This window comes from Halichoerus grypus, chromosome 8 (genome assembly GCF_964656455.1).
Source record: "Halichoerus grypus chromosome 8, mHalGry1.hap1.1, whole genome shotgun sequence".
Taxonomy (NCBI): Eukaryota; Metazoa; Chordata; class Mammalia; order Carnivora; family Phocidae; genus Halichoerus; species Halichoerus grypus.
The window spans coordinates 47,940,129-47,967,817 of NC_135719.1; the positions used below are offsets into that span (position 1 = coordinate 47,940,129).

The following is a 27,689-nucleotide window of genomic DNA, read 5'->3' on the forward strand; positions in this document are numbered from 1 at the left end:
AAGCCCCTGGTGGCCAAATCAGGACATCAGAGCCCAGGTAACCACACCCAAGTCAGCAGGCTTCTAGAAACATGATAGCACCTCTCAATTTCCTTTACCAATGGGAAGAGGGACTCCAGTGCAGAAAGTTTCCAAGCCATTTCTCTTTTGCTTCCAGTTGGATATGGTTTCAGATCCTTTGTTTGATCAGCTTTGCCTAATTATCAGGGAGGACTATGCAGTTAAAACTAGGTAACAAAGCAACTGTCAAAATCTGACTCAAATGAGGCAGAAATGCTAACTTTGGTTCTCAGGTTCCACAGCCTAGGACAGAGGGCAGCCTGGCTCCCACTTTCCCTGGAGGTTGGGGGTAAATATTCCTATTAAAAAGGAAGAGAGGGGCGCCTGGGTGGCTCAGTCGTTAAGCATCTGCCTTTGGCTCAGGTCATGATCCCAGGGTCCTGGGATAGAGTCCCGCATCGGGCTCCCTGCTCAGCAGGAAGCCTGCTTCTCCCTCTCCCACTCCCCCTGCTTGTGTTCCTGCTCTCGCTGTTTCTCTGTCAGATAAATAAATAAAATCTTTAAAAAAAAAAATTAAAAATTAAAATAAAAAGGAAGAGAGGCGCTTGGGTGGCTCAGTCGCTAAGCGTCTGCCTTCGGCTCAGGTCATGGTCCCAGGGTCCTGGGATCGAGCCCCGAATCGGGCTCCCTGCTCAGCGGGAAGTCTGCTTCTCCCTTTCCCACTCCCCCTGCTTATGTTCCCTCTCACCATGTCTCTCTCTGTCAAATAAATAAATAAAATTAAAAAAAAAAAAAAAAAAGGAAGAAACCTTGGCTCTCTTTCCTCTCACCTCCTTCCCAGCTATAAGCAGAGTTACAGTATGAACAATGGGATTATTAGCAAGATTTACGAAGCATGAACCACAGTCAGAATTACCCAGAGCTGCCTACAACTCACCTTACAACCTTTTAATTTCACTTCACTGTTGCCGAGGACTTGCCTTCCTTGACTAAAGCTGATGAAATTGTGCTTATTTTTAGAAGCCAATTATTAAGTAAATCAATGGTGCTTTTGTGAAGGTTTTCTATAGAAGAGACAAATGCTTTACGGAAAAAAAAAAAGAGAGAGAGCTCAAAAGCTTTTACTCCTGCATGAGAACCATCCATCCTGAATCCTCAGTTCCCTGGTTGCTCAGCTACCACCTGAGCAGGAATCTACTGCCCCCAAGGCAGAAGCATTCCTATCCTGATCAGGGGGTATCCGTTTACCCCTCGGTCTCAAAAAATCCAGACTGGGCAGTGCAAGCGCAGCTTCTTTCTAGCAAAGGTCAGCCCTTGGCTGAGTGCTTTAGAAGATGGGGCCCAATGGATGCCAGTGACACAAATTCGTTTTAAAATGCATCTAAGAAATGATGTGAGCAAGGAAGGGATAGATGGGCAATATGTGGTAAAGCAAATACGGCAAAGCAGTAACTGCAGAATCTGGGTGGTGGGTTTACAGGGCATATTACACCTTGCTGTGTTTGAAATTGTCTTAATAAAGTGTTGGGGGAAAATGTTAGTGACAAAGAACACACAGAGACAGTGACATAGACAGAAGCCAAGAACCTCTGAAGTTGAGATGTGACTAATGAACAGAGCTCTACACGACTACACCTTTGAAATGTGGAAGCTGAGACAAAACAGAAATCCCCAAAGAGAAGTGGCTGCTAGCAGTCAGAGAGCTTGCCTGTCAGAGGAGGCCAGGACAGGAGCTCTCCTGCGGGAAGGCCTGCTCAGGGACGAAGAAGGGGTAAGAGGGTCCAGGGCTAGAGCAGAAAGCTACTCTGGAGCGTGGCTGCTTGGACTTGAGGCCACAACAGCTTCACTACATGGTCCTGTCTCTGGTAGCTCTGAGCCTCTCCACTAGTATCAACAGACTGTTCCAGCGCTCTCGGGGCCTGTGGATGCCTGGGAACAGAAAACCCTAGGCCTCTCTCTCTCCCACTGCGCCGCAGGCCTGACCATGCCCTCCCCATCTGGGCCTCCTTCATTCAGTCCCTCAACACATTTCACCCAACAGGTGCCAGACACTGTGCTTGGCCCTCAAAAGGTTTTGGCCCTCCCAGCTTCTGAAAGCCAATTTTCGAGGCTCAGACTCCCCAGGGTAACTCCAGAGATATCTTCTGCTTATGTGGGAGGACCCTGCCCTGCCCGCAGAGCCAAATCCATGAGAGGAAAACTGACCTGCAGATACTGGAAATGGGCTGAGAGAATGGGAAACCAACCCTTGTCACGTCCTGAGTCCTCTTGTCCTCCTGGAGGGAAAGGTTGGGTGGGAAGGACAGAGCAAGAGGCACAAAGGTTGTGATCAATATCTATGAATCCAAAGTGAATAAAGGATTCCAGAATGAGGAAGCCTCACTACAGGTGCATTTAAGACAAATAAAAAGACTAAACTCCAAATGGCAAGAGGTGACATAAGGCTAATAGAACAGGTTCCAGCAAGTTCTGAATAAACAAAAAGGCCACTGGCTATCAATGTTTGGGGCCTAATCCCCACCTCTGAAGCAAGCAGCCTGGAGTTCAACCATGTTCACCCTACACACAGCATCCTGGTTCCTCTAACAAAGGGGGAACACCGAGTGACACAGAACATGGAGGTAATTCAGGAAATTACCTGATGGGTCAGAAGACAGTAGGCATGAGATGACACAGAGCCAGTGCTCAGAAGCCCTCACCTAAGAAGGCCCTAGAGCACAGCCATCCAGCCTGTGACCAGCTCTGGGGAGCAGAGAGGCCGCTCACAGGGTCTCCATCCCCCCAGCAGCTCCTGTGGCACCCTTCACGTTACAGGTATTACATACAAGTAAGTGTTTGTGAAGCCGGACCCATGCTAACTAGTGTAAACGCTGACTGGCTGCAAGTGCCAAAAACAGAAGAGCCCCCAGAGAAGAGCCGGTCCAAACATTTCTCTGCACGATGAGAAAATCCTAAGAGCATGAAATTTAAAGAAAGCAGACCTGGTTAGAGACACTAGTTAGAATTAAGCTCTCTGACATTTACTGGCTATAGAACTCAGACTAATTACTAAGCCTCTCGAGGCCTTGTTCCACCTTGGGGAGGGTGGTCCACACTGTGTCTCACAGGAGAGGGCTGATGTGATTAATAACTTACATAACATGGAAAGGACTCACCAAGTGGTGCAAAATGGGAAAACTAGTTACTATTATGTCCAGCCATGCCGCCACCCGCCTTCCATTATTGTGGCAACACCTGAGAGGAAAAAGGCTCCTCTGGCCTTTCCCATCACCGGTTTCTCACCATTACCTCCAGCCTCTTCCCCTTCTAGTTTTCAAGGACTTCTACTGCCAGTTACACATCTTCATGCCAAAACTCTGAGCTAGAGCTAGAAAACCAACCATCAACAGCACCAGGAGCCCAAGAAACCCAAAGCGTAAGGAATAGCCCGCTCCCCCTGCGCTGCACCCCACCAAAGGGCGGCTAAGACCCAAGGAGAAAATATCAGCACTCCAAGGCTGAGGGAGGACCAAACCAGAAATGTTCACAGGCTGCCCAGAGGCTGCTTCACTCCTGTTCAAGCAAGAAGAACGAGAGCTTTCTCAGTAACTTGCAGGCACGCAGAAGACATTCCAGGTTCCACGTTCCACGTGGCACCACACCAGTCCGCAGATGCCTACGAGAGCGTGCACGGCACTTCCTGATCGTTACCATGAAGAGAAGTTCAAAATAATGGGGCACCGGCAAGGGACAAACCTCCCGGGGAGGGTGCTGCTGGAGTTCATTACGACCAGGCACCGGGGCTCATTCCCAGAGGTCAGGGCAGATCCAGGGTCAGGAAGGAAGTGGAGCTGCTGAGGGACACTCTGCCGGCCCGAGGACTGAAAGCACGGCAGTCAGAAGCGCGCAGACTCGGTCACGTCAGCTCTTGTCTCCGAGCCGTCGGCTCCATCGAGAATGAAGCAAGCGCTACTGTTCGCCAAGACAGGCCTGGAGTCAGTGCGCCAAGACTCCGTTATTTTCACTAATCCTCGAGGATTAATCTACAAGGAGGTAGGCAGAGTAATGGCCGTTTTACAAAACGAGGAAACAGAATCAGAAAGAAACTTGCCCCAGGTCCTGACGAGAAGGTGACAGTCCATAAACAAATCATTATTGAGCACCTGCTGTGTCCCAGGGCTATTCTGGGCTTTGGAGACACAGTGGCAAACAAGACAGCGTCTACTTGGATTTTTGTGAGGAAGGGAGATATGAATAAACATATCGGATTCCCAAGTCCCCTGTTGCCTCATGGGGACAGGAAAAAATAGCGATCACAAAGCCAGCCTCTCTCTCTGAAATTCTGGCATCAAGGATGGAAACAGAGCCCCAGTCACTATCCAGTAGATTCAACAAAGTACAGGCACTCGGGTCCAACAGCCTCGGTTTAAATTCTACTGATTCCGCTAACTAGCTGCATGACCTTGGGCAAGTCATTCATTTCTCTGAACCTCAGTCTCCTCATTTGTAAAATGCAGATGATCTACCCATCCAATGAGGTGTTGAGAAAATGCAATAAAATATTAATCTGCGTTGGATAGTACATGATATGCTACACACCCAACACATTAGTCCATATCAGTATTGCTAGCATTATCATTGTCGTGGACGCCGTTACTGTTCGTTAGGCACCGCCAAGAGGAGGAAGGGACTCCAGGCAGCTAATGCTACAAAGAGTGGCAGCTCACATCCGCACAATTAGCCCGTAAGTGCCCCCTTACTTGCCCTCTCTGATGTGCATCAGGTGGCATTACTTCTCTGTACGCCCAAAGACCCCTCCAGACTGTCCTTCAAGCAGATCACAGACTCTGAAGACAGGGGTGTCTCATCTCATAACCCCAGAACCGGGTACCTAGCACACAACACTGTACATCATAAATGGATTTAAACTGTACTAACCAGATTTCACCCATATCTAAACCTTGGGGACAAGAAAATTGGGAGATGTGCTCTAGGCCTACCTACCAGGGATACCCGGTTGCTGCCACCTCTCTTTGAAGAGAGGGGGGACCTAGGAAAGAGGCCTGTGGTCTTTCGGTTACTCCAGGTTGTACGGTCAGGCTTCCCACATGCCCAAGACAGGGATGTGGATCCAGGGAGGAACAGGGAGGCAGCGGGGTGCCTCCCAAAGCAAAGAAGAGCCCAGAGCTCCAACTCCGAGGCCGTTGCCCCAGAGGCTGCCAGGCTGCCACATACCATGTGCTCCATGCAGATACTGATCTCGCCGTCGCTGTAGAACGCACCGTAGAAGCCCACGATGTAGGGGGAGTTGCACTCATGTAGAACCTGCAGCTCCCGTATGATCTGGTTCCGGATCGCAGGCTTGATCTCCAGGTGAATGAGCTGGGGAAAGAAAGTGGGGGGAAGAGAGGCTTTAAAAATATATAGATGCACGGAGGGACAGAGGGATGGATAGAGGGACAACACATGGATGCAAGCATTCTTCAATGCTTAAGCTCTTAACGGTAGGAAGAGAGAACACAGGCAAGTTGCTGCCCGACCAAAGCACTCGGTGCCAACCTATCAAGGCAGGTGTTGGTACCGGGGGAGCTGTAACCAGGGGAGGGCGGCTGTGCCTCTGCTCCTAGAGCCCAGAGTGAGGAACGGGGGCTCACCCCTCCCAAGAACAAAGCTGAATGGAGGGTTTCTTCCCAAAGGATTTGTGAAGCTGAGAGAGGAGGGAGAAGCAGCCTTGAAGACCTGGCTGTCACCTGAGGGCTGTGGGGGTGGAAGGGTATGAGGAACTGGTTATGTGGACCTGAGCTGCCCAGGAGACTGCCCCTTGACCTCTGGAGCCTAAGGTGGTGGAGATTCAGCCGGGGCCTCAGGTGCCACCTTATGTGCCCCTCATGCTGTCACTGGTTTCACCCAGGAAGACAGGTGACAGACACATCTGCCATATGAAACAGCTACTAAGGGCGCCTGGGTGGCTCAGTTGGTTAGGCGACTGCCTTCAGCTCAGGTCATGTTCTGGAGTCCCAGGATCGAGTCCCGCATCTGGCTCCCTGCTCAGCAGAGAGTCTGCTTCTCCCTCTGACCCTCCCCCCTTGCATGCTCTCTCTCTCTCTAATAAATAAATAAATCTTAAAAAAGAAAAAAGAAACAGCTACTGAGTAAGACTAAGCTGCTAGCAAGGGTCACAGACAATGAGTGCCAGAGGACATGGGAGCAGTGCTTACCACTGTGGGCACTGTTTGAGAAGAGGGAAGGGGCGGCTGAGCAAACGGATACGGATGGGATTAAAGACGGTGTGCCGGGAACCACGGAAGAGCCCAGCCTTGCCACAGCAGGGGCCGTGTCCGGAAAGAGGAGGACCCCGGGTGGACAGGAAGTCCAGCTCCAACACTGCCAGCCACGGCGGGGAGCAGAGATGTCCACACTGCAGGGGGATGCAGGCGAAGCGCCCACAGGGCCAGAGCACAGGCAAACCACTCGAAACCAGTGTTTGGTGCATCGCCGGGGCTGCCTAAATGAAAGCGGCTTCTCCTGCCCCGGATAATGGCAAACAGGCACCCTTGCATTCTTTCCAGAGCACGCAGAAAGCTAAGGAAGGTCACTTGCCTTTCTTTTCCAGTCTGGGGGTGGGGATAAATACACTAACACACCATCAGGGTGTTTATCCTATAATCTGACAGGTAACAGGAGCTCAAAATTCAAACCGCACAAAAAGGTACTGAGTGAAAAGTCAGTCTTCCTCCCACAGGCCCCAGGCCCCAGATCTTCCAAGAGATAATCCAATTACCTATTCACCAAGGCCAACAAAGGCCAACCTGATTCAGTCTTTTTTTTTTTTTTTTTTTAAGTGGCCTCACCTTTCTGGCCATGACCAGGCCGGAGGGCTTGTGCGAGACCTTGAACACCACACCACCGTTGCCGGCGCCCAGCTCACTGATCTTCTCGAAGTCATCATCCTTCAATTCCCCGACCTTCTGCTTCTGGGTGAGAAAGGCCTCAAGGCGCTTCCGCTGCTGCTCATCGAGCTCCAACTCCTCCAGCTTCTTCTGCAAGGCCTCCAGGTTGGTCCTGTCCCAAAGGGAGAGCACAAGTCACAACCAGCATCAGAGGGGTCCCCCCAGAGGAGCATCTGTGTGCTGGAGAGTTCCAGCTCCGGGGCCGGACCGGAGAACCAGCGCAGGGGTTCCAGGGGAGGGTTCCACGCTCTACCGCCTTCATTACGCCACCCGACCCCCCTCCCCGCTGACACCCTTCTCCTCTCCAGGCCTTGGTTTCCTCATTTGTCAAATGAGGGAATTAGGTCTCACTATGCTGCAAGTCTACAGAAGGAACCAAAGAATCTGCTAAAATCCAGAATGAGCCACCTTCGTTTGCTTTAAAACCCCAGTTCCAAAAGACCCACTAGTATTGGATTTATTAAGTTTACACCGTACACAAAATAAAATCTATTTCCTAAAACCACTAAACTGAAATCAAACCAAACCATCAAAACAGGCTCTAACAGGCTCTAAACTGAATGCTAACAGCAGAAACTCTTCTCTCTAATGTCATCAGGTCAGGAACCAGGTTAATCAAAGCAAGGAATCCTAAAAATATTTACCTAAAATTTTTATTTTTTAATAATATATATAAATGTGCATTTATTCACCCATCTTCTAACGTAGGTAGGGCAAGGCCCTCTCTTTGAGTAAAATTCCACTGGTAAGAGCCCCACACCATCCTCCTGACATGAACCAGAACATGATACACTATCATTTCCAATGCCTGATTCTTTAAAGTGGAGTAAAAATGTAGATACAGAATATCAACATAGAATTGTAAGAGTTTCAGGATTTTCCCCAATCTTAATGCTCACCTAATTTTATAGTAATGTTTTAGTGAGTTGGACTTACTGAGTCTTTCCATGGCTTTTAATTAGTGTTCAAAGGGGGGGGGAACCCCACTTCATTTGCAGGCATATTTCACCAGTTTATCTGATATTTAAGTACCTTACTTAATTACAATAGCAGCCACAACCGTACAAATGACTCTGGGAACAAAGTGGCTTTTGGTAAGCACATAATTCAGCCAGTGGGTGCCGAGGCGAGTGGGCAGGGCAGAGAGCAGCCTGTGAGCTGTGCATTCGGCACGCTTGTGGGCAGTACTGAATTTACAGAGGACGGAAAAGCATTCATTATTCCTGGGAGTTCGTTAAGGGGACGGTGGTAAGGAGAGCTTCCACTGCGTTTCATGTGATTTTAGTCCTAGTTTAAACAAACAACTCGGGCGGCAGGACAGAGCATCATTACACATCAGAAGGCTGGTGCCCACCCCCTAACATACACGCCATTTCTGAGCTTGACGGGTAAAAGTAAGCATAATCTTCCACTTTTCATTCACCCTCTATTCCAACTCTCAAGAAGGCAGGGAGATCCAGACCTCCCGCCTCCCTGGTCTATGGGAAGATGCAACATACCTTACAAATAACAGTATAAGGGCCACAGAGGACACCAGGCTGTTTTCACCAAGTGTCCTCACTGGGTAGCTCTCAGGGAAGGAAGGCTGGTGCTATGGACTGAGTTGTGTCTCCCTCAAATTCATATGTTGAAGGCCTAACCCCAAATGTATGTATGTTTAGAGACAGGACTTTCAAGAGCTTAAGGTTAAAATAAGGTCATATGGGTGGAATCCTAATCAGATAGGACTGGTGGCCATAAGAAGAGAGGTAGCCTTCCTGCCTCTGGGCACACGCCAAAGAAGGTGGTGTGAGGACACCAAGAGAAGGCAGCTAGCTGTCTGCAGGCCAGGAAGAGAGGCCTCACCAGAACCCAACCACGCCGGGACCCTCATCTTGGGCTTCAAGCCTCCAGGACCATGAGAAAATAACCTTTCTGTTGTTTAAGCCAACCAGTCTATGACATTTTGTTATGCAGCCTGAACAGACTAAGACGCCTGGTAATATTCTCATCCTGCTGAAAGGCTCAACTAAGTCTCACAGCTGCCCCGGTCTCTCAGGTGTAGGGGCCCAGAAGAAGCATGGCTGGGAGGGCACAGCCACCTTCAGGTTTCCTGACTCTCAGGAACCCATCAATGACGATGTTTGGAGAGACCTGTCAAACGCAGACACACCCCACAGCTAAAACTTCGATGAGGTTCCAGCTGCCTGTAGGGCTCAGCAGTCCACTCTAAGGGCTTCCGTCAAACACGCACTCATGCTGAGCAGGTAGGAGGGAGGGGGCAGGACTGAATGGAAGGAAGTCATTCTCCTCACAGCACCATGTACTGTTTTACACTTGCTAATGCATTTAATCCACATCAGATAGCAAACTCAAGCACAGATGGGTGAAGTGACTTCTCCAGGGTCACACAGCTAGTAAGCAACAGAGCAAGGATGGAAACCTGGGCAGTGAGAATCTCTATTTTTAACCATAATGCTATACTACCTCTTCAAAAAGTTCAATACTTTCAAGGGAGGCAACGTGCAGACACGGGTCAGATCCTAGTGCAGGGCATTTGCCATAGCAGGGCTCAATTGTACATGAAGATGGGGCACCTCCACAAAGAGCCCTTTGCGCCAGATGCAATCCAGCCTGCCCTCCATCTCAAGCTCAACGTTGCCTTGCAAGTAACACTGGCCACAAGAAACCCCATCCAGCTGGCAAAGAAAAAGAAGAAATGCTGACTCTGCTCATTTTCCCCGCTCTCTGTAGAAGTAAGTAATTCTCCCACCTTCAGGAAGAAAAACTCAGTATGGGCTTCCTCCCTCCTCGACCGCCTATGCTTGACCGTCTAACTGCTAAGGAGCTGGCTCCTGCTCTGTCCTTCCAGAAGGCTAAGCCACAGAGGGACACAGCACAGACTCTACGCTGTGGTGCCCTGACTCTCCTGATGACTGGGGGTGGGCAGTGCTGCCAAGCTGACGAGTCAGTAGTAGTCAGGAACCCCGGATTCTCACCCCAAAGTAGTCAACAGCTAGCTGTGCGACTCCAGACTGCTCACTGAACTGTGACACTGCTCCGTTTTTCTCTTCTGTCAAATGGAGGCACGACGCCATGCTTGCTTCCTTCACCAGGGGAGGGCCACAACAGAAAACCAAGGGGAAGGAACAATGGAATTCTGACACGCTTCTACACTAGTGTCAGGTCAGGTGCGGGCAGGCTGAAGAACGAGTAGAAGCTGCCAAGGCAGCAAGAGTGGGATCCAGAAGTTACTGCCTTTCCTGTAACAACTCTTAAAACCCTTGAAAAGTTTCTTAAGAACTGTTGCAGAGAATGAAAGACAAAGGATTTTATCTGAAGGCAAAAGGAAAATCCTGGCATCTAAACAGCTTTCAGTACTCATTAAAAAGAAATCAATCAATAACGCAGCAGTGTTTAGTACTGCTTCCTCCCGTACGGGGAGTCAATGATGTTCAACAAGGCTCATTCCTGCCCCACCCGACCCCAAGGTGAAATGCTTCCAGCAAAGAAAATAGGAAGAGAGGGGCCTGTCACCCCTCAACCACACCACAAGTCTCCAAATCTCAGAGGACCAGGACCTGTCTCCTGCACAATCTTTGGCTTTAACTGACATCAGCAAAATCAGGACTATGGATCGGGAAAGGACTCTGGAGCCCAGAACAATAAATCTCTCTCTCTCTCTCTCACTCACTCACACACACACACAGCCCTCTCCGGGGACCAGCTGTGAATGTCTGTCTCCCATCACCCCATGCACCACAGCAGAGAGAATATAACTCAGGGCAATATGAATTCTGCACCCTGGCTGTCTTACAGTAAACACAAGTTCATCAAGATACAAGAAGATTATAGGTTTGAAATGGGAATGCAGAGAAGAGCAAGGAAAGTGGAGAAAAACAAGGGTTGTCATTTGTGTTCTGAAAACACGAGGGCGGCACAATGAAGTGGGTGGAGAAAGGATGATCCTATGGGCAAGAACATCTCCCTCCCTCTCCCTCATCCCACCCATCCACTAAGCCTAATACTCGGCCACAACTGCAATCTTGCATTTGTGGCTCGGGGGCTTAAATCAGGGAGCAGTGTAAAACGTGGTACAGGGAGGGACCTGCAAGACCCATTTTATAGGTGAGGAAACGGAGGTCCAGAGAGGACAGAGTCACACAGCTTACTGGCGGGCCAGCTCTCCCAACTCTTAGAACAGAGCTCCTCAAGGCCCCACACTACCATCTCCAACCCTGATGGTCACTGAAATGGGAAGCTGACCTAAAGGAATGATTTAAGGGGGAGGGAGGTGACGTCTAGACAAAGGAAAGGGGGCTTCCAACTGCCACACACCAAACAGAAATGAGCCACAGCAGCATGCAAACACCAGCCAGTGGTCTGTCACCGGCCTGAGCCTTGCTCTAGCCCGGGTGGCAGGCCCTGCCAGGAAGGAGCACAGAGGGACGAGCAGAGGATGACAATCACCGTGCTGGAGCAGAGAAAAGATCCCAGTGCAGGCAGGCGGGTGTCCTCGGAGAGCTCAGGGAGTTGGGAAGTTCTCTCTCCCCCATGACATTTGGAAGGTAAGAATGCTACTGGGGCTGGGAAGGAAGAGAACAGGCAGAAGACCCAAGCCAAGGGCAAACACATCAAGAGACTGACTGCAACCCCTCCTTCCTCACGCTCTGTCACCCGCATCTGTGAGATCTTGGGCAAGCTACCACTCTTTCTGGTACTCAGTTTCCACACCCAGTTAAAAAAAAAAGTACATGAGGAGGAGGAGAGAAGGGAGGGGAGAGCTGTCTAGGTGTCTCTGAGATCCAAGCTTGTGTCAATGTGACAACCAGCTGAGGAGGTAGAGAGTAAGACTGAGTGTGCGTTCTGGTTGAAAAGCTGAAGATTTTCAAGAGAAGGGAAATGTGAAGGGGAAAAAAGAAAAGAACTGCCTTTAGGGTTCTCTACAGAGTCAAACCATGGACAGGGGGGATGTGGGAGTTACAAAGAGTATAAGAGAAAAGGGCGCCTGGGTGGCTCAGTGGGTTAAGCGTCTGCCTTCTGCTCAGGTCATGATCCCAGGGTCCTGGGATCAAGCCCCACATCAGGCTCCCTGCTCAGCGGGGAGTCTGCTTCTCCCTCTCCCTCTGCCCTCCCCTGCTCATGTTCTCTCTCTCTCTCAAATAAGTAAATAAAATCTTTAAAAAATAAAACAACAAAGAGTATAAGGAAAGAAGAATGGGCCTGAAGGGAGAAGGCAGAGAGGACCAAAGGCACAGCTAACCGATTCCAGACTCCACCCTAGGCTAGCCCATCAGTGTTAGGGAGCACAGTTTAGGCCAGCCCCAAACAGCATGGTGGAGAAGGGGCTCTACACCCTTACCCCTCAACCCGGCAGGCCACTCTGGGAAGGGCTGCTTAACTAACTAGGCAATAAAATTCTAGGATTACGTAAGAAAGAAGCCAGATGGAACAACAAAGTATGTGTTCTTCTGCATCTATGTCAAATTCAAAAAAAGGCAAAACTAATCTATGCAGTTATAAATTAGAAAAGTGAACACGCTTTTGGGTGGGGGCAGTAACCAGAAGGGGACATGTGATGGTTAATTTTATGTATCAGCTTGGCAGGGCCACAATGCTAAGATATTTGGTCAAACTTTATTCAGAATGTTTCTACAAAAGTGGGGTTTGTGGGGAGGGGGGAGGAATAAGAATAACATTTAAATTGGTGAACTCTGAGTAAAGCAGATTACTCTCCGTAATGTGAGTAGGACTCATCCAGTTAGTTTAAGGCCTTAACAGAACAAAGAATGACCTCACAGTCTGCCAGCAGGCTGCCTTTGGACTTCAAGTCTTCCATGGGTCTCCAGCCTGCCAGGCTACCCTGCAGACTGTGGACTTCCCAGGCTTCCATAGTTACATAAGCCAATTCCTTAAAAACTTCCAGTCAGGTCAGTGTCTGTCTGTGTTTCCTCTCTCTCAATGTCTATTTCTTCCTCTCTCTATATACATATATCTTGGATGCTGTGATCTGATTTCTTTTTATTCCTTTCCTCCTTGTGTCTCAGTTTGGATACTTTTTATTTCAATTAAGATAATTTCTACTAACCTATCTTCAGGGTCACTGATTCTTTCCTCAGTTCCCTCCAGTCTGCTGATAGACCCGTTGACCTTTGATGTCATGTTTTTAAAATTTTCTAGCATTTTCACTTTATCTTTAGTTTCCATCTCTTCTGAAATTCCTCATTTGTTCATGCATGTTGTCCATAATCATAGGTTATTTTATTTTATTTTTTTTTTTTTTAAAGATTTTATTTATTTGACAGAAAGAGACAGCGAGAGCAGGAACACGAGCAGGGGGAGTGGGAGAGGGAGAAGCAGGCTTCCCGCTGAGCAGGGAGCCCGATGTGGGACTCAATCCCAGGACCCTGGGATCATGACCTGAGCCGAAGACAGACGCTTAACGACTGAGCCACCCAGACGCCCCAATCATAGGTTATTTTAAAGCCCCTGTCCATTAATTCCAACAGCTGGGTCATCTCCGAGTCTAGTTCTAGATCGACGGCCTTATCTCTTGCAGGTTTTTTCTCTCTCTTGATTTTTGTGTCTTTTAATATTGCACTGAGTGGTGCACACCGTAATAGAAGAATAAGGACTGAGGTACATCATCTTTATGCTTAGAAACGGGCACATTCTTCGGTCATGCTGTTAGCGTGTATTCGTTGGGAGTTGAGCTAGGTTTGGGTTTTCTGGTGAACACTGGTAATTTCCGTGCACCACAGGCTGCCAATTTCTCCAGCAGTGGGTTTTATCTTGTGTTCAGAGTGGAGCCTGAGCTGCAGAGATTTTTTTTTTTTTCTCAGTGTTCCTACTCCTCCCTCAGCTCTGAACTGTCCCATGATGCCTGGCCACAGAGTGGGATCTTTCTCCATGCCTTTGCCCCTCCTCCAGGGGTTGAGGGCAATTACTTTTACATAACACCCTCATATCATCTCTGTGACCACCTTGTATCTCTCATCAAGTCATTGGCTTAAAGTGCCCTTAGCTGCCTGTGTTCCTCTCCCTGCTTCCCAAAGAGCCTTCCGGTGCCGAAATGCGTGCATTCCCAGAGAAGGCCTGTGAAGATAAAACAGTCCAAACAGTCTCAAAGGAAAAGGCAGTGAGGATGAGAAAACAGGCAGTGGGGTGCACATGTGGACAAGAAGTGATGACCCCGGGCCTCAAACTATACAGCATGGGAAGCCAGCCATTGTGCCAATGGTGATAGGGAAGTTCTCTCCTGTCCTGGGCCAGCCTCAGTCTTAAACAGGCCCTGTGAACATGGACTTCCCCTCCTCCCCATGGCAACCAAAACGACCTTGCATCTGTGGCAGTTCTTGGGCAGGAGAAAGCTTCCGACTCCTCCCCCAGCAATGGACCTCTGCTTTGTGTTGGTGTTGAACCCGGCTTTGGGCTTAGTCTTGTAAGCAGCTGCGGGAAGACATGCTTCAGTACAGCCGTTCCCTTGCCCAGTTCATAATGTGCTCCACTGAATTTAGCAAAAGTATTTTTTCCCTTTTCCTTGACGCTGGCTGCTAATGTAAATCGTATCTTGGCCGCCTACTCTCCTCTGCTTGCTGACAGACGTAGAGGTGAGCAGAGTCTCACAGTCGTTCTTGGAAGCAGCCCCCAGATCCACTTCCAGGGCCAATGACATATGTAGGAAATGAGCTGCTTCTGGGTCAGCACAGAGCTGGTCTTTCACAGTGGGACATAAAACTACTAGAAAGGAAAAAAAACAAAAAACATGCATGTGGCTGCCATATACTCTTTGTTTAAGAAATAAGTGTGAAGGCTTTGCGAGTCAGCAGACCTGGGTTCAACTTGGAAAGCACTCAGTCTGTGAACTATTCACATTACTTTCCCCTCGACTGTTCCCACAGGTAAAACAGAGTTAAACTAGGTGGTCTTTAAAGTCCTTTTCAATGCTAAAGTTCTCTAATCCTAAAACCAGATTCGTCCTGCAGTTTTCCAAGGACAGAACTTTGCAGCTAAGTCCCAGGGCCATGCATCTCTACAAACACGGTGGCTGCCTTCCCATGCTGTACAGCTTGAGGCCCGTGGTCATTACTGCTTGTCCACACGTTGACCGTTTTCCCATCCTCACTGCCTTTTCCTCTGAGACTATATGGACTGTTTTATCTTCACAGGCCTTCTCTGACAATGCACACATTTCGGCACCAGAAGGCCCTTCGGGAAGCAGGGAGAGGAACACAGGCAGCTAAGGGCACTTTAAGCCAATGACGTGATGAGAAATAAAAGGCTGTTGTGGATGGGGTGCCCAGCTGGCTCAGTCGGTAGAGCATGCGACTCCTGATCTTGTCTTGGGGTCATGAGTTCAAGCCCCACAATGGGTGTAGAGCGCACTTAAAAAAAAAACAAAAATTAGGTGGCGCCTGGGTGGCTCAGTCGTTAAGCGTCTGCCTTCAGCTCAGGTCATGATCCCAGGGTCCTGGGATCGAGCCCCGCATCGGGCTCCCTGCTCCGCGGGAGGCCTGCTTCTCCCTCTGCTGCTCCCCTTGCTTGTGTTCCCTCTCTCTTTGTCAAATAAATAAATAAAATCTTTAAAAAAAAAAAAACAAAAACAAAAATTAAAAAAGGTTGTTGTGGAGAGTTAAGAATGGAATGTAAAAAATGCTGAAATCATCTAAAGTGCTAAACAAGTATTTAATAGTATTGGTTAGTAATTATTGGTTAGTAAGGGTAACATTAATTTGCTAGTCCTTCCTACTGATTTACTGAGTACTGTGTGACAGGCATTCTGCGAAAGGTAGATGAGTCCCTTTAGTCTAACAACACCATGATGTGATCACCACTGTCAGTCCCATTCTACTGATGAAATTCCTGCATCTTCATGTTTTCACATAATAAATAATCTGGCAAAAATGTACAATGTAGTTAAATACTGCCTTAAGGCACTGGAATGGCTCCGTGGGTTGAGCATTCGACTCTTTGATCTCTTGTGAGTTCGAGCCCAGCATGGAGCCTACTTAAAAAAAGAAAAAGAAAAAGAAAAAAACTGCCCTTATTGCCTTTCATTGGTTTCACCACCACGCCCAAAAAAGACTGTGGGGCAAAGACTGTTTCCCAGTTCCCCTAATTTTCTCAAGAGGCCTGGGACACAGACAGCTCTGTAGTTCAGGAAATGTTGGCATAATCAGTGTTAAGCTTTATAGGAACAGGAGCCCTGAATTGGTCTATAATGATAAATAAAATTTAGACAGCAAAAAACGAAAAAGGGCATTCTAGTGCGGTCTGCCCTGTAGAAAATGGAGAATATGGCTGTGATAAGCAGAAAGTGTTAGAGAAATGTAACTTAAAAAGAAAAAAGAAAATGAGGGTCAGGACAAGTGTTTCTCTTTAATTTCATTTTCAATCAAGTAGCTTCCAGGCCAATCAACAAATGTTTTTCAAAGTCAAGAAAACAGGTTTAATTAAAAAAAACATAAACAGGGGTGGGGTGCCTGGCTGGCTCAGTTGGTAGTGTGTGCAACTCTCGATCTCACGGTCATGAGGTCAAGCCACACACTGGGCGTGGAGCCTACTTAAAAAAAGGGAAAAAAGGATAAATAATCACATGTTCCTACCCTTAGAAAACAAAACAAAAGCGAACAAAATCCACAAATACTTACTCCCTGGAATCAAACAGGCTTCTGAAATGATACAAATTGCCTTCCCATGGTGTGTTTCTGCAGAGTCAGGATGAAAAACACATGCACGCACCCACACAGAGGAACCTCTGGAGTGATAGGACCACCCACTCACACAGACTCTTCTTAAATATTGAACAACATCCTGAATCGGAGAGGGGGTGTCATATTGTTGCTTGAAAGAACTGAGAGACTATGGTTTCTTCTCCAATGGACAAAATTTGTTTCATATTAGCCACATATGAATTAATTTCTAAAGGATCAGTCTTCCGGAGAAGCACAAAAAAAAAAAAAAAACAAGTGATGAAATTTGGAGATGGGGGGGAGGGGGAGGATCAGAAGATGGAGGATGAAAAGGAATAAAGCCTTTACTTGATAAGGACAAATGGGGGACACCGTCTGATAAAGAATGAAATTTAGATGAAGACCTGAGATTCTTAAATGCTAGCCATGTTATTCCCATTAACTCACTTCATCCTCACAACATTAAAAATTACGTACGTTGTTCCCATTTTACAGAAACGGAAATGGAGGCCAGGAGCAAGCAAGACTAGGTAGGGCTGGAACTCCAAAAGCTAGCTTTTCTCCACACCATAAGCCAAAGAGCTCAGGTCCTTCAAACAAATCCCCCACCCGATCAGCGATCACACAGGTATTTTTACCTGTTAGCGACTTATTCCTTTGAGGCAAAGAACTGTGCTCTACTCTACTAAAAGGTTCCTGGAAAGGCAACAAATTAAATCTGGCCAGAGAGGAATTCCTTTCAGAGGAACATCCAAGGCTGAGTCATTTTGAGTGGGACGGGAAGGGAAGGACACTGCCCAGGTGGGGACGGGAAGGGAAGGACACTGCCCAGGTGAAGCACGCCGATAGAAGCAGTAAAAATTCAGGTGGCCAGAAGACAGCCAGGGGACTACTGAGGGAGGCAGGGCGGAGAGGAGGCGGCAGGCAGTACTGGAAGGGAGAAAACACTATGGACAACCCAAGTGGAACATCCAGTAAATATGTGGTCATCATCCGAGGAAGAAAGGGAGCCCTGGGTCTGGTGGTGGCCACACAATGGGCGTGTTCCTGAAAGGACAAGCTGGCTGATTGTGGCCTTAGAAAAATGATGTATCTGACCCCACCCATTCCCTGCTCTTAAGAAGCTGACGTAGATAAAGACCTTTTAGAAACTGCCTATGTAGGGGTGCCTGGCTGACTCAGCCAGTAGAGCGTGTGACTCTTGATCTCGGGGTTGTGAGTTCAAACCCCATGTTCGGCATGGAGCCTACTTAAAAAAAGAGAAAGGAAGAAAGAGACTGCCTACGTAGTAATAGCCCCTGCCACTCTGTGCATCCGCAGTGCAAGTTGCTCTTCAACGGTACAGGACCCAAAGTGACCATCATCTTAGACCTCTTAACCCAGAACCATGAGGACAGTCGGGTCCCCAGGGCAAAAAGGGAAAGAGCCAATGCTCAGAAGCCCAGCTAAGGCAGGAAGATACAGTCAGAAGCAACACAGATTCAAAACGTGTCTCCAATTCTAGTCCCCACGGAGAAATCATCAGTTCTCCAGACTTGTTCCTTCCTTAAATACGAGAACACATGTTTATGAAAGCCTGGCCCTTCTCCTTAATCAAAGTACCCACAAGAGGGGTCAGCAAACCTCACCTCTGAGCACACATCATCTCTGGGGGAAAAAAATTCCACTCCCTACTTCACTGTCTGGCAATGCGCACGGAACCCAGTCTCAGGACCATGACTAGAAGTCCATACAAGTGCTCGCTTTGTAGAAAACTACTAGTCAGGCCCTCGAATTAATAGCAGTTGGCCTGGTAGGGTCAAAACCTACCTGGCAGAAGTAAAATCACAGACCACAGAAAACAAAACTTAACTAAAACCAAAACGGACTGTGCTGGCTTCTGTCTTCTGAAAGAAGCGGGGGAGGTAAATGTTTGTGTTAACAAACCCCCTCACAGCAGAGGCTACCAGAGGACCAGAAGGCTTGCCCATAGTTTAAAAGGGCCTGATCCACGGGATGGGCAGAAGCAGGCCTGAACAGCATGGAGGGTGGAGCAGAGGGAGAAATGATTTATGCTGCAGAATAAGATGGGAGAAGCCTGTTTGGAGAGTGGCTGTAAAGTGGCACAAGAGGGAAGGAGGCACCATGGCAAAGGGGCAAAGGTCATTTAAGACCAAAGATAGTTAACACCACTAGAAGTTAAGCTATCTTTATTGCTATAATGTAATACACCCTCCCTACCCCAGACCTTCAGTCCAATCTGCTGTGCCCGAAAATAGCTCTGTGTATATTTCATTCTTATTGTTGTTTGGTGGAAACCAGAAAGAAAGGGCCAAATTCCAAGCTGATTCAACACAGAGCAAAAAGAAGAGAAAAAAACACAGAAAGGGAACCGCGGGTCCTAGAGAAGCAAAAGTGACCATGAGAATGTAAAGCTGCAGGACTGCTCCAATCTAGAGGAGGGCAGGGGATAGGGAGGTTGAGCAGACATCTGCCTTATACCCATTTACGCCCACAGCTGTGAAAACGCAATGCAGATTTATCATGGAGCACCCACTGTGGGACAGGCACTATCTATGCTAGAGGCTAGGAAGGTACAGATGAGGAAGACTTAGGTCCCTGCTCTCACCAGGCAGTGTGTGTGTGCGTGTGTGTGTGTGTGTGTGTGTGTGTGTGTGTGTGTGTGTGAGAGAGAGAGAGAGAGAGAGAGAGAGAGAGAGAGAGAGGGAGACAGGAAGATAAAGATATAGAGACGATGGGGCACCTGGGTGGCTCAGTAGGTTAAGTGTCTGCCTTTGGCTCAGGTCATGATCTCAGGGTCCTGGGATTGAGCCCCGCATCCGGCTCCCTACTCAGCGGGGAGCCTGCTTCTCCCTCTGCCTGCCACTCCCCCTGCTTGTGCGCTCTCCCTCTCTGTCAAATGAGTAAAATCTTAAAAAAAAAAAAAAAAAAAAAAAGATGTAGAGATGAAAGAAACAAACAGGTATCACAGTGCAAGCCAAACACAGGGAAGGATACCAACAAGTACAGAAATGACTACAGGGTGGGGCGCCTGGGTGGCTCAGTCGTTAAGCGTCTGCCTTCAGCTCAGGTCATGATCCCGGGGTCCTGGGATTGAGCCCCACATCGGGCTCCATGCTCCGCGGAAAGCCTGCTTCTCCCTCTCCCACTCCCCCTGCTTGTGTTCCTGCTCTCACTCTCTGTCAAATAAATAAAATCTTAAAAAAAAAAAAAATGACTACAGGGTAAGGTAGATCATAATGCTGAAAGTGAGGTGGGCACAGGGGCCTATGAGAACAGAAATAAGACTCCCCATTCCACCTAAGATGAGGAAGGGAAAGAGAAAGTCAGCAAATGTAACGTCCAAGTTTAGTCGTGAAGGATAATCCAAGTTTTTGCAGCAGGGGAAAAAGCACTCCAGGCTTGGGCATCAGCATGAATAAAGAGGCACTGAAAGTTACAGGCTGTTCCAAGTGGCCAGAGAGTAGGTGCATCATCCAGATGAGGCCGGAGGGTAAGCTGGGGCTAGTCCATGAAAGGCACAGTATACAGCAGGCTAAAGAATTAGGTTTGAGGAAAAGGAAGGGATATTGGGGAGATGTTGGTCAAAGGATACAAACCTGCAGTGGAAAATAGGTCTTAGGGACCTAATGCACAGCACAGTCAACAATACTGTATCATATACAGCAAAGCTGCTAAGAGATTAGATCTTACATGTTCTCACCACAAAAAAGAAATGATAATTATGTGATATGATAGAGATGTTAACTAAGGCTATGGTGGTAATCATATTGCAATACACAAATGTATCAATCAGCACACTGATATGTCAATTATACCTCAAAAAAAAAAAATCTTAAGTTAAAAAAAAAATGGTCCCAGCACACCAGCCTAGAATGCCTCAGGATGTTCAGGGTTCAGCAAAGAGCAGCCTGACATCTTAGCTTCTAAAAATGCCACAAGACTTTTTTTTTTAATTTTTTAATTTAAAAAAACAAAAAAATGTAAAATGCCTTAAGAATACTTTTTTTATATTTAAAAATCTAAATACATGCAAACCATCACAATTTGACCAGGATGCAATTTAAGTGTGTGGTTTTGGAGTCAAATCACCTATATTGTGCTTGTGCAAAACAGCCATACGGATAAGTGCAAAAATTCTAGTTTGGAACCTTCACAGAAATGGAGTCAAGAGGGCGCCTGGGTGGCTCAGTTGTTAAGTGTCTGCCTTCGGTTCAGGTCATAATCCCAGGGTCCTGGGATCGAGCCCCGCAATGGGCTCTCTGCTCCACAGGAAGCCTGTTTCTCCTCCCTCTCCCACTCCCCCTGCTTTTGTTCCCTCTCTCGCTGTGTCTCTCTCTGTCAAATAAATAAAATCTTAAAAAAAAAAAAAAAAAAAAGCTGCTGAGCTCTGCTTTCCAAATCCTTGGAAGCCCACAGGAGACTTCTCTTCCAGATAATTAAACTCTCATTACCTCGTCCAAAGACAGACTCAAAAAAGCCTTTGACAGTATTTATCCCACACCGATCCACAGTCCCGGATCCAATTCCTAAACCCACCACGGACGTGCATTACTGCTCTCCATGCAATCCAAATGGAAGTGGCAGCTGCCTTTCCAGTGATGCCTGAAGCTCACCAAGTTCAGTTCACCTATTTCATTTCCCACATGCCTTACTGAATCCCAGAGGGCTATTTTTATTCGCAAAATTGCACCGTGAATAATTCACCTCCAATGTATAAACCATGCTTTTAACAAAAGGTACCAAGATTATGGGAACAACCCTGGACTTGAAGTCAGGAGGTCCGGAGCCGGTAACAGGCCATCTAACCTTGAACCCTGAAATGAGAGCACACTCTTACCCTGTATCACAAGGGCTGTTATGAGCACCTGGACAGACAATGGGTGAGAACGTGTTCCGAAACAGATAAATAAGTAAACACATCAAAGAGACAAAAAACTTTCTTCTAAATTACTCTTGGTTAGGGGTGGTTGGCTGGCTCAGTTGGTGGAATGTGCAACTCTTGATCTCAGGGTCGTGAGTTTGAGCCCCACGTTGGGAGTAGAAAAATTACTTAAAAATAAAAGCCAATAATTAATTAATTAATTAATTAATTAACTCTTGGTTAGAAGAGTGTGACTGTGATGACACTTCACATTAACTGTGAATCCTCAAACAGCATTAATAACCAATGATCAAGATTAGAAAACAAAACCTACTAAGACAACACTCCACCGAGTATTAAATTTGAGGCATTGTGGAGAAAAACAAGAAAACTGCAAGACCAGCATCATTAAGCATTCTTTGGACCTTGGCTGCTTGGGGTTAAAATTCTACAGGCTCTGGTTGGCATTCAAAAGAGAAGCTTGTTCTTACAGCAGCAGATAAAAAGATTTGTCCACCAAGCTCTTCCTCTTCACTTCTCCCCACCTACTTCCTTTTCTTCCAAAGGAGAACGTGCTCATTTACACACTGGTTTGCCACATCCTGCCTCGGAAGCTACTTCCTAGGAGCTGCTAGGGCTATTCTGAGAGGAGCTTTAACTCCTTTAGGCCCCCAAACCGCTAGTGTATTTATGACATCCTCACCCACCACAGTCATTTACAGTCTAGTAACTAGAATCCATACAATCAGATAATACTCCCAACTTCCTTCATGTCATGCACTGAATTTAAGCATTTGACCTACAACAGAATCTGGGAGGAGCCACATCCCTTGGTCCCAAGTCGGGGCCCCAACTGGTCCAGCTTTGCTTAATCAGTCAAAAAGGACAAAAAGAAGAAATCAACTGACTCTTTTTTTTTTTTTTAAAGATTTTATTTATTTATTTGACAGAGAGAGACACAGCGAGAGAGGGAACACAAGCAGGGGGAGTGAGAGAGGGAGAAGCAGGCTTCCCGCGGAGCAGGGAGCCCGATGGGGGGCTCGATCCCAGGACCCTGGGATCATGACCTGAGCCGAAGGCAGACGCTTAAAGACTGAGCCACCCAGGCGCCCCTCATATAAAAATCTTTTAAAAAAGGAGAAATGATTCAAGAAGAGCTATTGAGAAACTCAGTGCACATAACATTGTATTTGGTATCAGTGAAAAACCAGTGAAGCAAATCTCCTGTCCCACATGAGCTCTGCAAGCTAATACCAACATTCATTCATTCCACATTTACAGACCACTTACTACACACCAGACCTGGACTAGAGATGGGGCATCAAGACAAAACTGTTAGTCTCCAAAAGCTCACAAGGTACATAATGAAACAACAGATACATATGAAGATCTCTCACTCACACACACATACAAAGTGGTTTGTCTCCCAAGTAGTTCATGGACAGCCCCACTGGAAGTTTTCTAAGGGAGAGCAAAGTTTCATGGACAAGATAATACTGGACTTCAACCTTAAAGGAGAGGGTAGGCTCGCAAACACTGCCAATAAACTTGACAGAGAAACCCCAAAGGAAATGTACAAAGTCATGGGTAACATTTTATTGAGTGCTTACTATGATTTAGGTGTTATGCTAATGATTTTACACTTAACCCTCAAAACAACCCCACAAGTTAGGTATTCCCACCACCCCCACACTTACTAATGAGGAAGCTAGGGATGACAGACCTTACTTAAGAAGTCCAAATGACATAATTGTTCAGGGGTGGAGGACTCCAACCTCAGCGGTCTGCCTCTAGGGATCACTCCTACAACACAAGGAAGAGCGCCCACTAAGTTCCAGAACAGAGTCTGTAACTGTGGGGATGCTGGTCACAGTATTAGAAGAGGAGCAGGGCACAATTAAGCTCCTCTTCTCCCCTTAAAGAGACGAGATCTTTGTAGTCAAGAAAGAAGAGGAAGAGATACATATATATATATTTTTTTAATCAATCAAAATATCAATAAACACTACGTACTACATGTAAGATCCTGTACAGAGGAAAACTACCTTCTGCTGTTACAACTGGCTTCCTGCTACATACATGGGGTGCACCCCCATGCAGCTCGGCTGGGCCCCTCTCGCTGGCCAGGCATATGCATCCCTCCCAAAAGTTCCCACGTAGACGAAGAGTGTGCCCCCCAGACAGGGGAGGGCCAGAGAGCAGTCAATGACACACCAGTTGCTGAGCTCCCAGGACGCCCCAACCCCATTAACATGAGAACATAGAACAGTGAAGCTTCTAGAATCAATGAGAAGTCTTTTTCAAACTCCAAGCTTGGACCTTTTGTACATTTTAATAATCTTCAGCAGTTCTTGGGTTATAGGTCTTATATGCCATATTTGAACCATCAAAATATGGTGATTTTTAGAGCCAGAAAGTTAAAAGGTATACTGTTAAGAGAGAATTTAACAATATTTTTTTCTCTCCCTCCACATACTCTTATCATCCCTCTCCTTTTTTTCCCTAAAAGTTAAATCCTATCAGTCAAACCCACACAGGGTTACCCCACTGGCTGCAGCTGACCATACAGAAATCGGTCAAGACTTTCACGGCCCTTACCAAAGATACGTCAAGAGAGGCTGTTAAGGGTTAAGAGGAATTGAATTCACTCTGGGCTGGGGGCGTTTAACAGTGACCCAGTCACCTCTATTCATTCTAAACTGAACAGACTCTCCCCTGGCTGTAAAACAGAATCAAAGGGTGGGCGGTGGGGCGGGGCAGAGAACAGGAGCCCCGCACTAGAGAAAAGTCGGGGATCCTGGATCTCCCTTCAGGCTGTCGCTCACTAGCCATAAGCCGCCTGGCCTCCCTGGGCCTCAATCCCTTCATCACACAGCCAGGAGGATGAATTATAAAGGTCTTCTCCATCTACAACATTGAAGGACAAACAAGGAGCGATCCTTAGGGGAGAAGGAATGAAAGGTGTTGGTGGTGAAAAGGATGATTAATACAATGTAATGCTCTCCCAGGTCCAGAAATAGCCTGGCTTAGAGCTGCATTCACCTTATCAGCATAGATTTATTAGGGGGGTGGGAGGGCTGGTGGGTGAGAATCACAGCCACCCACAGTGAAATTAAACTCTGTTCCCAAATGAGTTCTGCTGAAGTGTGATTTATCCAGAGTGTTAAACAACTCACCGGCAGCATGAAACCGTGTTACCGAAATTGTATTATTGCACAAACTTAACTTTTCCCCAAATGTGATTTGCAGAGAGGATGCAGAGCTGAGAATCCTGTGCCCATGACCATCTGTCCCATCCCAGTCCCTGGAGAGGCGTGGGGGGAGAGTGTGAAAAGCCACAATTCAGCCACCAATGTCATATATCCATCAAAGGAGCCCAACATTTGCTGGGGATAAGTGTTCAGCTCAGCATGCAAAAGAGGCTCGCTGATGCATCGGGCTCCAAACATTCCCGGAGCCTTCCTCTGCACCAGGCAGGGGGTTGAGGGAACACCAGAGGATAGGGAAGCTGTCACTGCCAGTATATGCTTACCAAATGCTTCCCCTTGGCGCAAGGAAGGGGCTGCGGGCTGAAAAGGCAGTACACAGGACTATAAACACTCTTAGCTGCCGGTGTGACAGACCAGGAGCCTTAACCAGAATCCGTTTCCTATCTGTTGAGTAAAGATAATACACATCCCGCACGCCTCATGTGCTTGAATGAGGAAATAAAGGGATGTAAAAACAATGAAGAGGAGGGGCGCCCAGCCGGCTCAGTTGGTAGAGCATGGGACACTTGATCTTGGGGTCATGAGGTCAAGCCCCACGTTGGACACGTTGGATAACTTAAAAAAAAAAAAAAAAATGGAGTATACAAAGCCTCACAGAACAAATGCTATGATTACTACCAACACTGGGACCTTCTTGTGCCAAAATATTAAATGGAAAATAATCAAAATAAGTCAAAGTCAGATTTGGCAGGGATTATGAGCAGAGCCTTGAGCAGAGCCTTGACCTCTGGAGAGGAGTGTCTTCTGCCCTCTGCCTTTACTGCCATGTCAGGACTTAGTCGCCCAGCAAAATTTCACCAAACCAGGCAGCAGGGAACATGCCATGCACTGGAGATAAAGATGAGTAAGACCCAGTCCCAGGTTTCCCCAATTTCTGTCCAAATGGACAGGAGTTCCGAGAACAACTGCAGTGTGATGAGATATGTACAGAGAGCCCTGGAGGGCAGAAAAATGACCACTGCCTGGAGTCAGGCGGAGGACAGGTCTGTGACAGATTTACACAAAAGGTGACCTTACAGGCGCGCCTGGGTGGCTCAGTCAGTTAAGCATCTTGGTTTCAGCTCAGGTCATGATCTCACGGGTCGGGTCGTGCAATCGAGCCCTGCATCGGACTCAGCAGGAAGTCTACTTGAAGGTTCTCTCCCTCTGTCCCTCCCCTCAACTCACGCTCACTCTCTAAAATAAATAAATCTTGGGGCGCCTGGGTGGCTCAGTCATTAAGCGTCTGCCTTCGGCTCAGGTCATGATCCCAGGGTCCTGGGATGGAGCCCCGCATCGGGCTCCCTGCTCTGTAGGAAGCCTGCTTCTCCCTCTCCCACTCCCCCTGCTTGTGTTCCCTCTCTCGCTGTCTCTCTGTCAAATAAATAAATAAAATCTTTAAAAATAAATAAATAAAATAAATCTTAAAAAAATAAAATAAAAGGTGACCTACAAAGTGAGCTTTGACACAAGATTAGGGTTGCAACATGGATTGAAAGGTAGAGAAGGGAATCCCCAGAACACAGTCTGAGCAGAGGCCTGGACCCATTGGGGAAGACATCTGGATGAACCATGAAAAAGTGGAACCCAAGAGCCACCTAGAGCAGATGCCCCCACATCTGGCTTGAAGCACCAGAGTGGTACCTTCCCTTTATGTCAGTGTCTACGCCTCCCTATTCCTAACACACACACACACACACACACATACACACGCACGCACGCACGGCTCAGGAAAGCCCCTTTGAACTCTTGGAGAAGAAAGCGAAGCTGCTTCTTGTCGGGCAGACAGCGGTCCTGGAGAAGCTAGGAGGAGTCTGTACTGGGATGTACTGTGTACCAGTTGTTTCCTGGGCACCTTTTGCAGCCTCCCGTTTCACTGAAAAGAATTCTTTTGCTTCCTTCCCCAAATTTGCAAATATGCCCAGCACTGTCTCTAGTCTGTCTGTCTGGATAAAGAACAGCTGAAGAGCCCCATCACTGGAAGTGCTTTGGGAGGTAAGAATTTTCTCTCCTTCTCACCTCATAGAGAATAAGGCACCCTGGCAGGGAATCTAGTTCTGGCCCTTATCATTAGTCCTGTTAATCATAAAAACCAGTTTACACACATGGAGTGTCTACGAATCCTTTCTGCTGGGTAGGTGTCATTATGCCCATTTTACAGACGTGCAAACAGACTCAAGGATGCGAAAGAACTTGCACAAGATCGCTCAAGAGAGTGAGGCAGGGTCAGGATTCAAACCGACGTCTGCCAGCTCCAAAGCCTTTTCCCCATGTCACACAGTCTCCAGGCCATGCTTACTCAAAAGTCACATTCACAGGAGAACCTACTGTATGACGAGGCCCACTCCCCTTAACCCTTCTTTGCAGTACTGGTTCTTTATCTGCCAAAAAAGAGGAATGCCAAGAGAGACCTCCAAGATTCCTTTTGATAATAAAATTTAATCTACTTGATATCTACCATGAGCCTGAAAATGTGCTCAGCGGTGACCTCTATGATCATGTGGACTCATTATATAAACCCTGAAAGGTAGGAAGGAATTCCCATCAGCCCACTTTGCAGACAAGCAGGCAGAGGGTGGTCACATGGCAAATTAACAGTTCTCCCAGAGAACGAGCTGAGATCTCACTTTCCCTCTACACAAGACACTGTTACTCAAAAGCACTGCAGCCTGACAATTCTCAAGCCTGCAGACTTAGGGAGCCCTCTGGAAGAGAGGTTAATTTCTGGATTCAAATGAAACACCTGGAGAAGTAGAAACAATGATTTAAAACCTGATTGGGAAAGTGGACTCTTCCCTGCATTGCTAGCATCCAAAACTCTGAGAGGGGAACAGTATGTCCTCCTCAGACCACCGTGCCTTTGGGCCTGTTGACCCCAAAACGCTCATAAGCCCATTCCCAACCTTCTAGAAATGAGACCCTACTCTATAAAACTATACAAGAAGTCAGCTGGGGGCTCTGCCCACACCCTCCCCCC

At 47.5% G+C, this 27,689-nt stretch overlaps 1 protein-coding gene across 2 annotated transcripts in view; it reads right to left on the bottom strand.

The window, feature by feature from the left end:
- Window positions 1-27,689, bottom strand: part of MAP2K1 (mitogen-activated protein kinase kinase 1) — a 78,921-nt gene that overhangs the window by 34,716 nt on the left and 16,516 nt on the right. Inside the window, exons 1-3 of one of the 2 annotated variants that reach the window (XM_078079170.1) lie at window positions 11,379-11,479; window positions 6,831-7,041; window positions 5,215-5,361 (exon numbers count right to left, since the gene is read on the bottom strand). In XM_078079170.1, the coding sequence (XP_077935296.1) occupies window positions 5,215-5,361; window positions 6,831-7,041; window positions 11,379-11,464 (444 nt within the window). In that variant the 5' untranslated portion in view covers window positions 11,465-11,479. Of the gene's footprint in view, window positions 1-5,214; window positions 5,362-6,830; window positions 7,042-11,378; window positions 11,480-27,689 lie in introns of those variants that run through there. The other variant, XM_036087093.2, reaches the window with a different exon arrangement.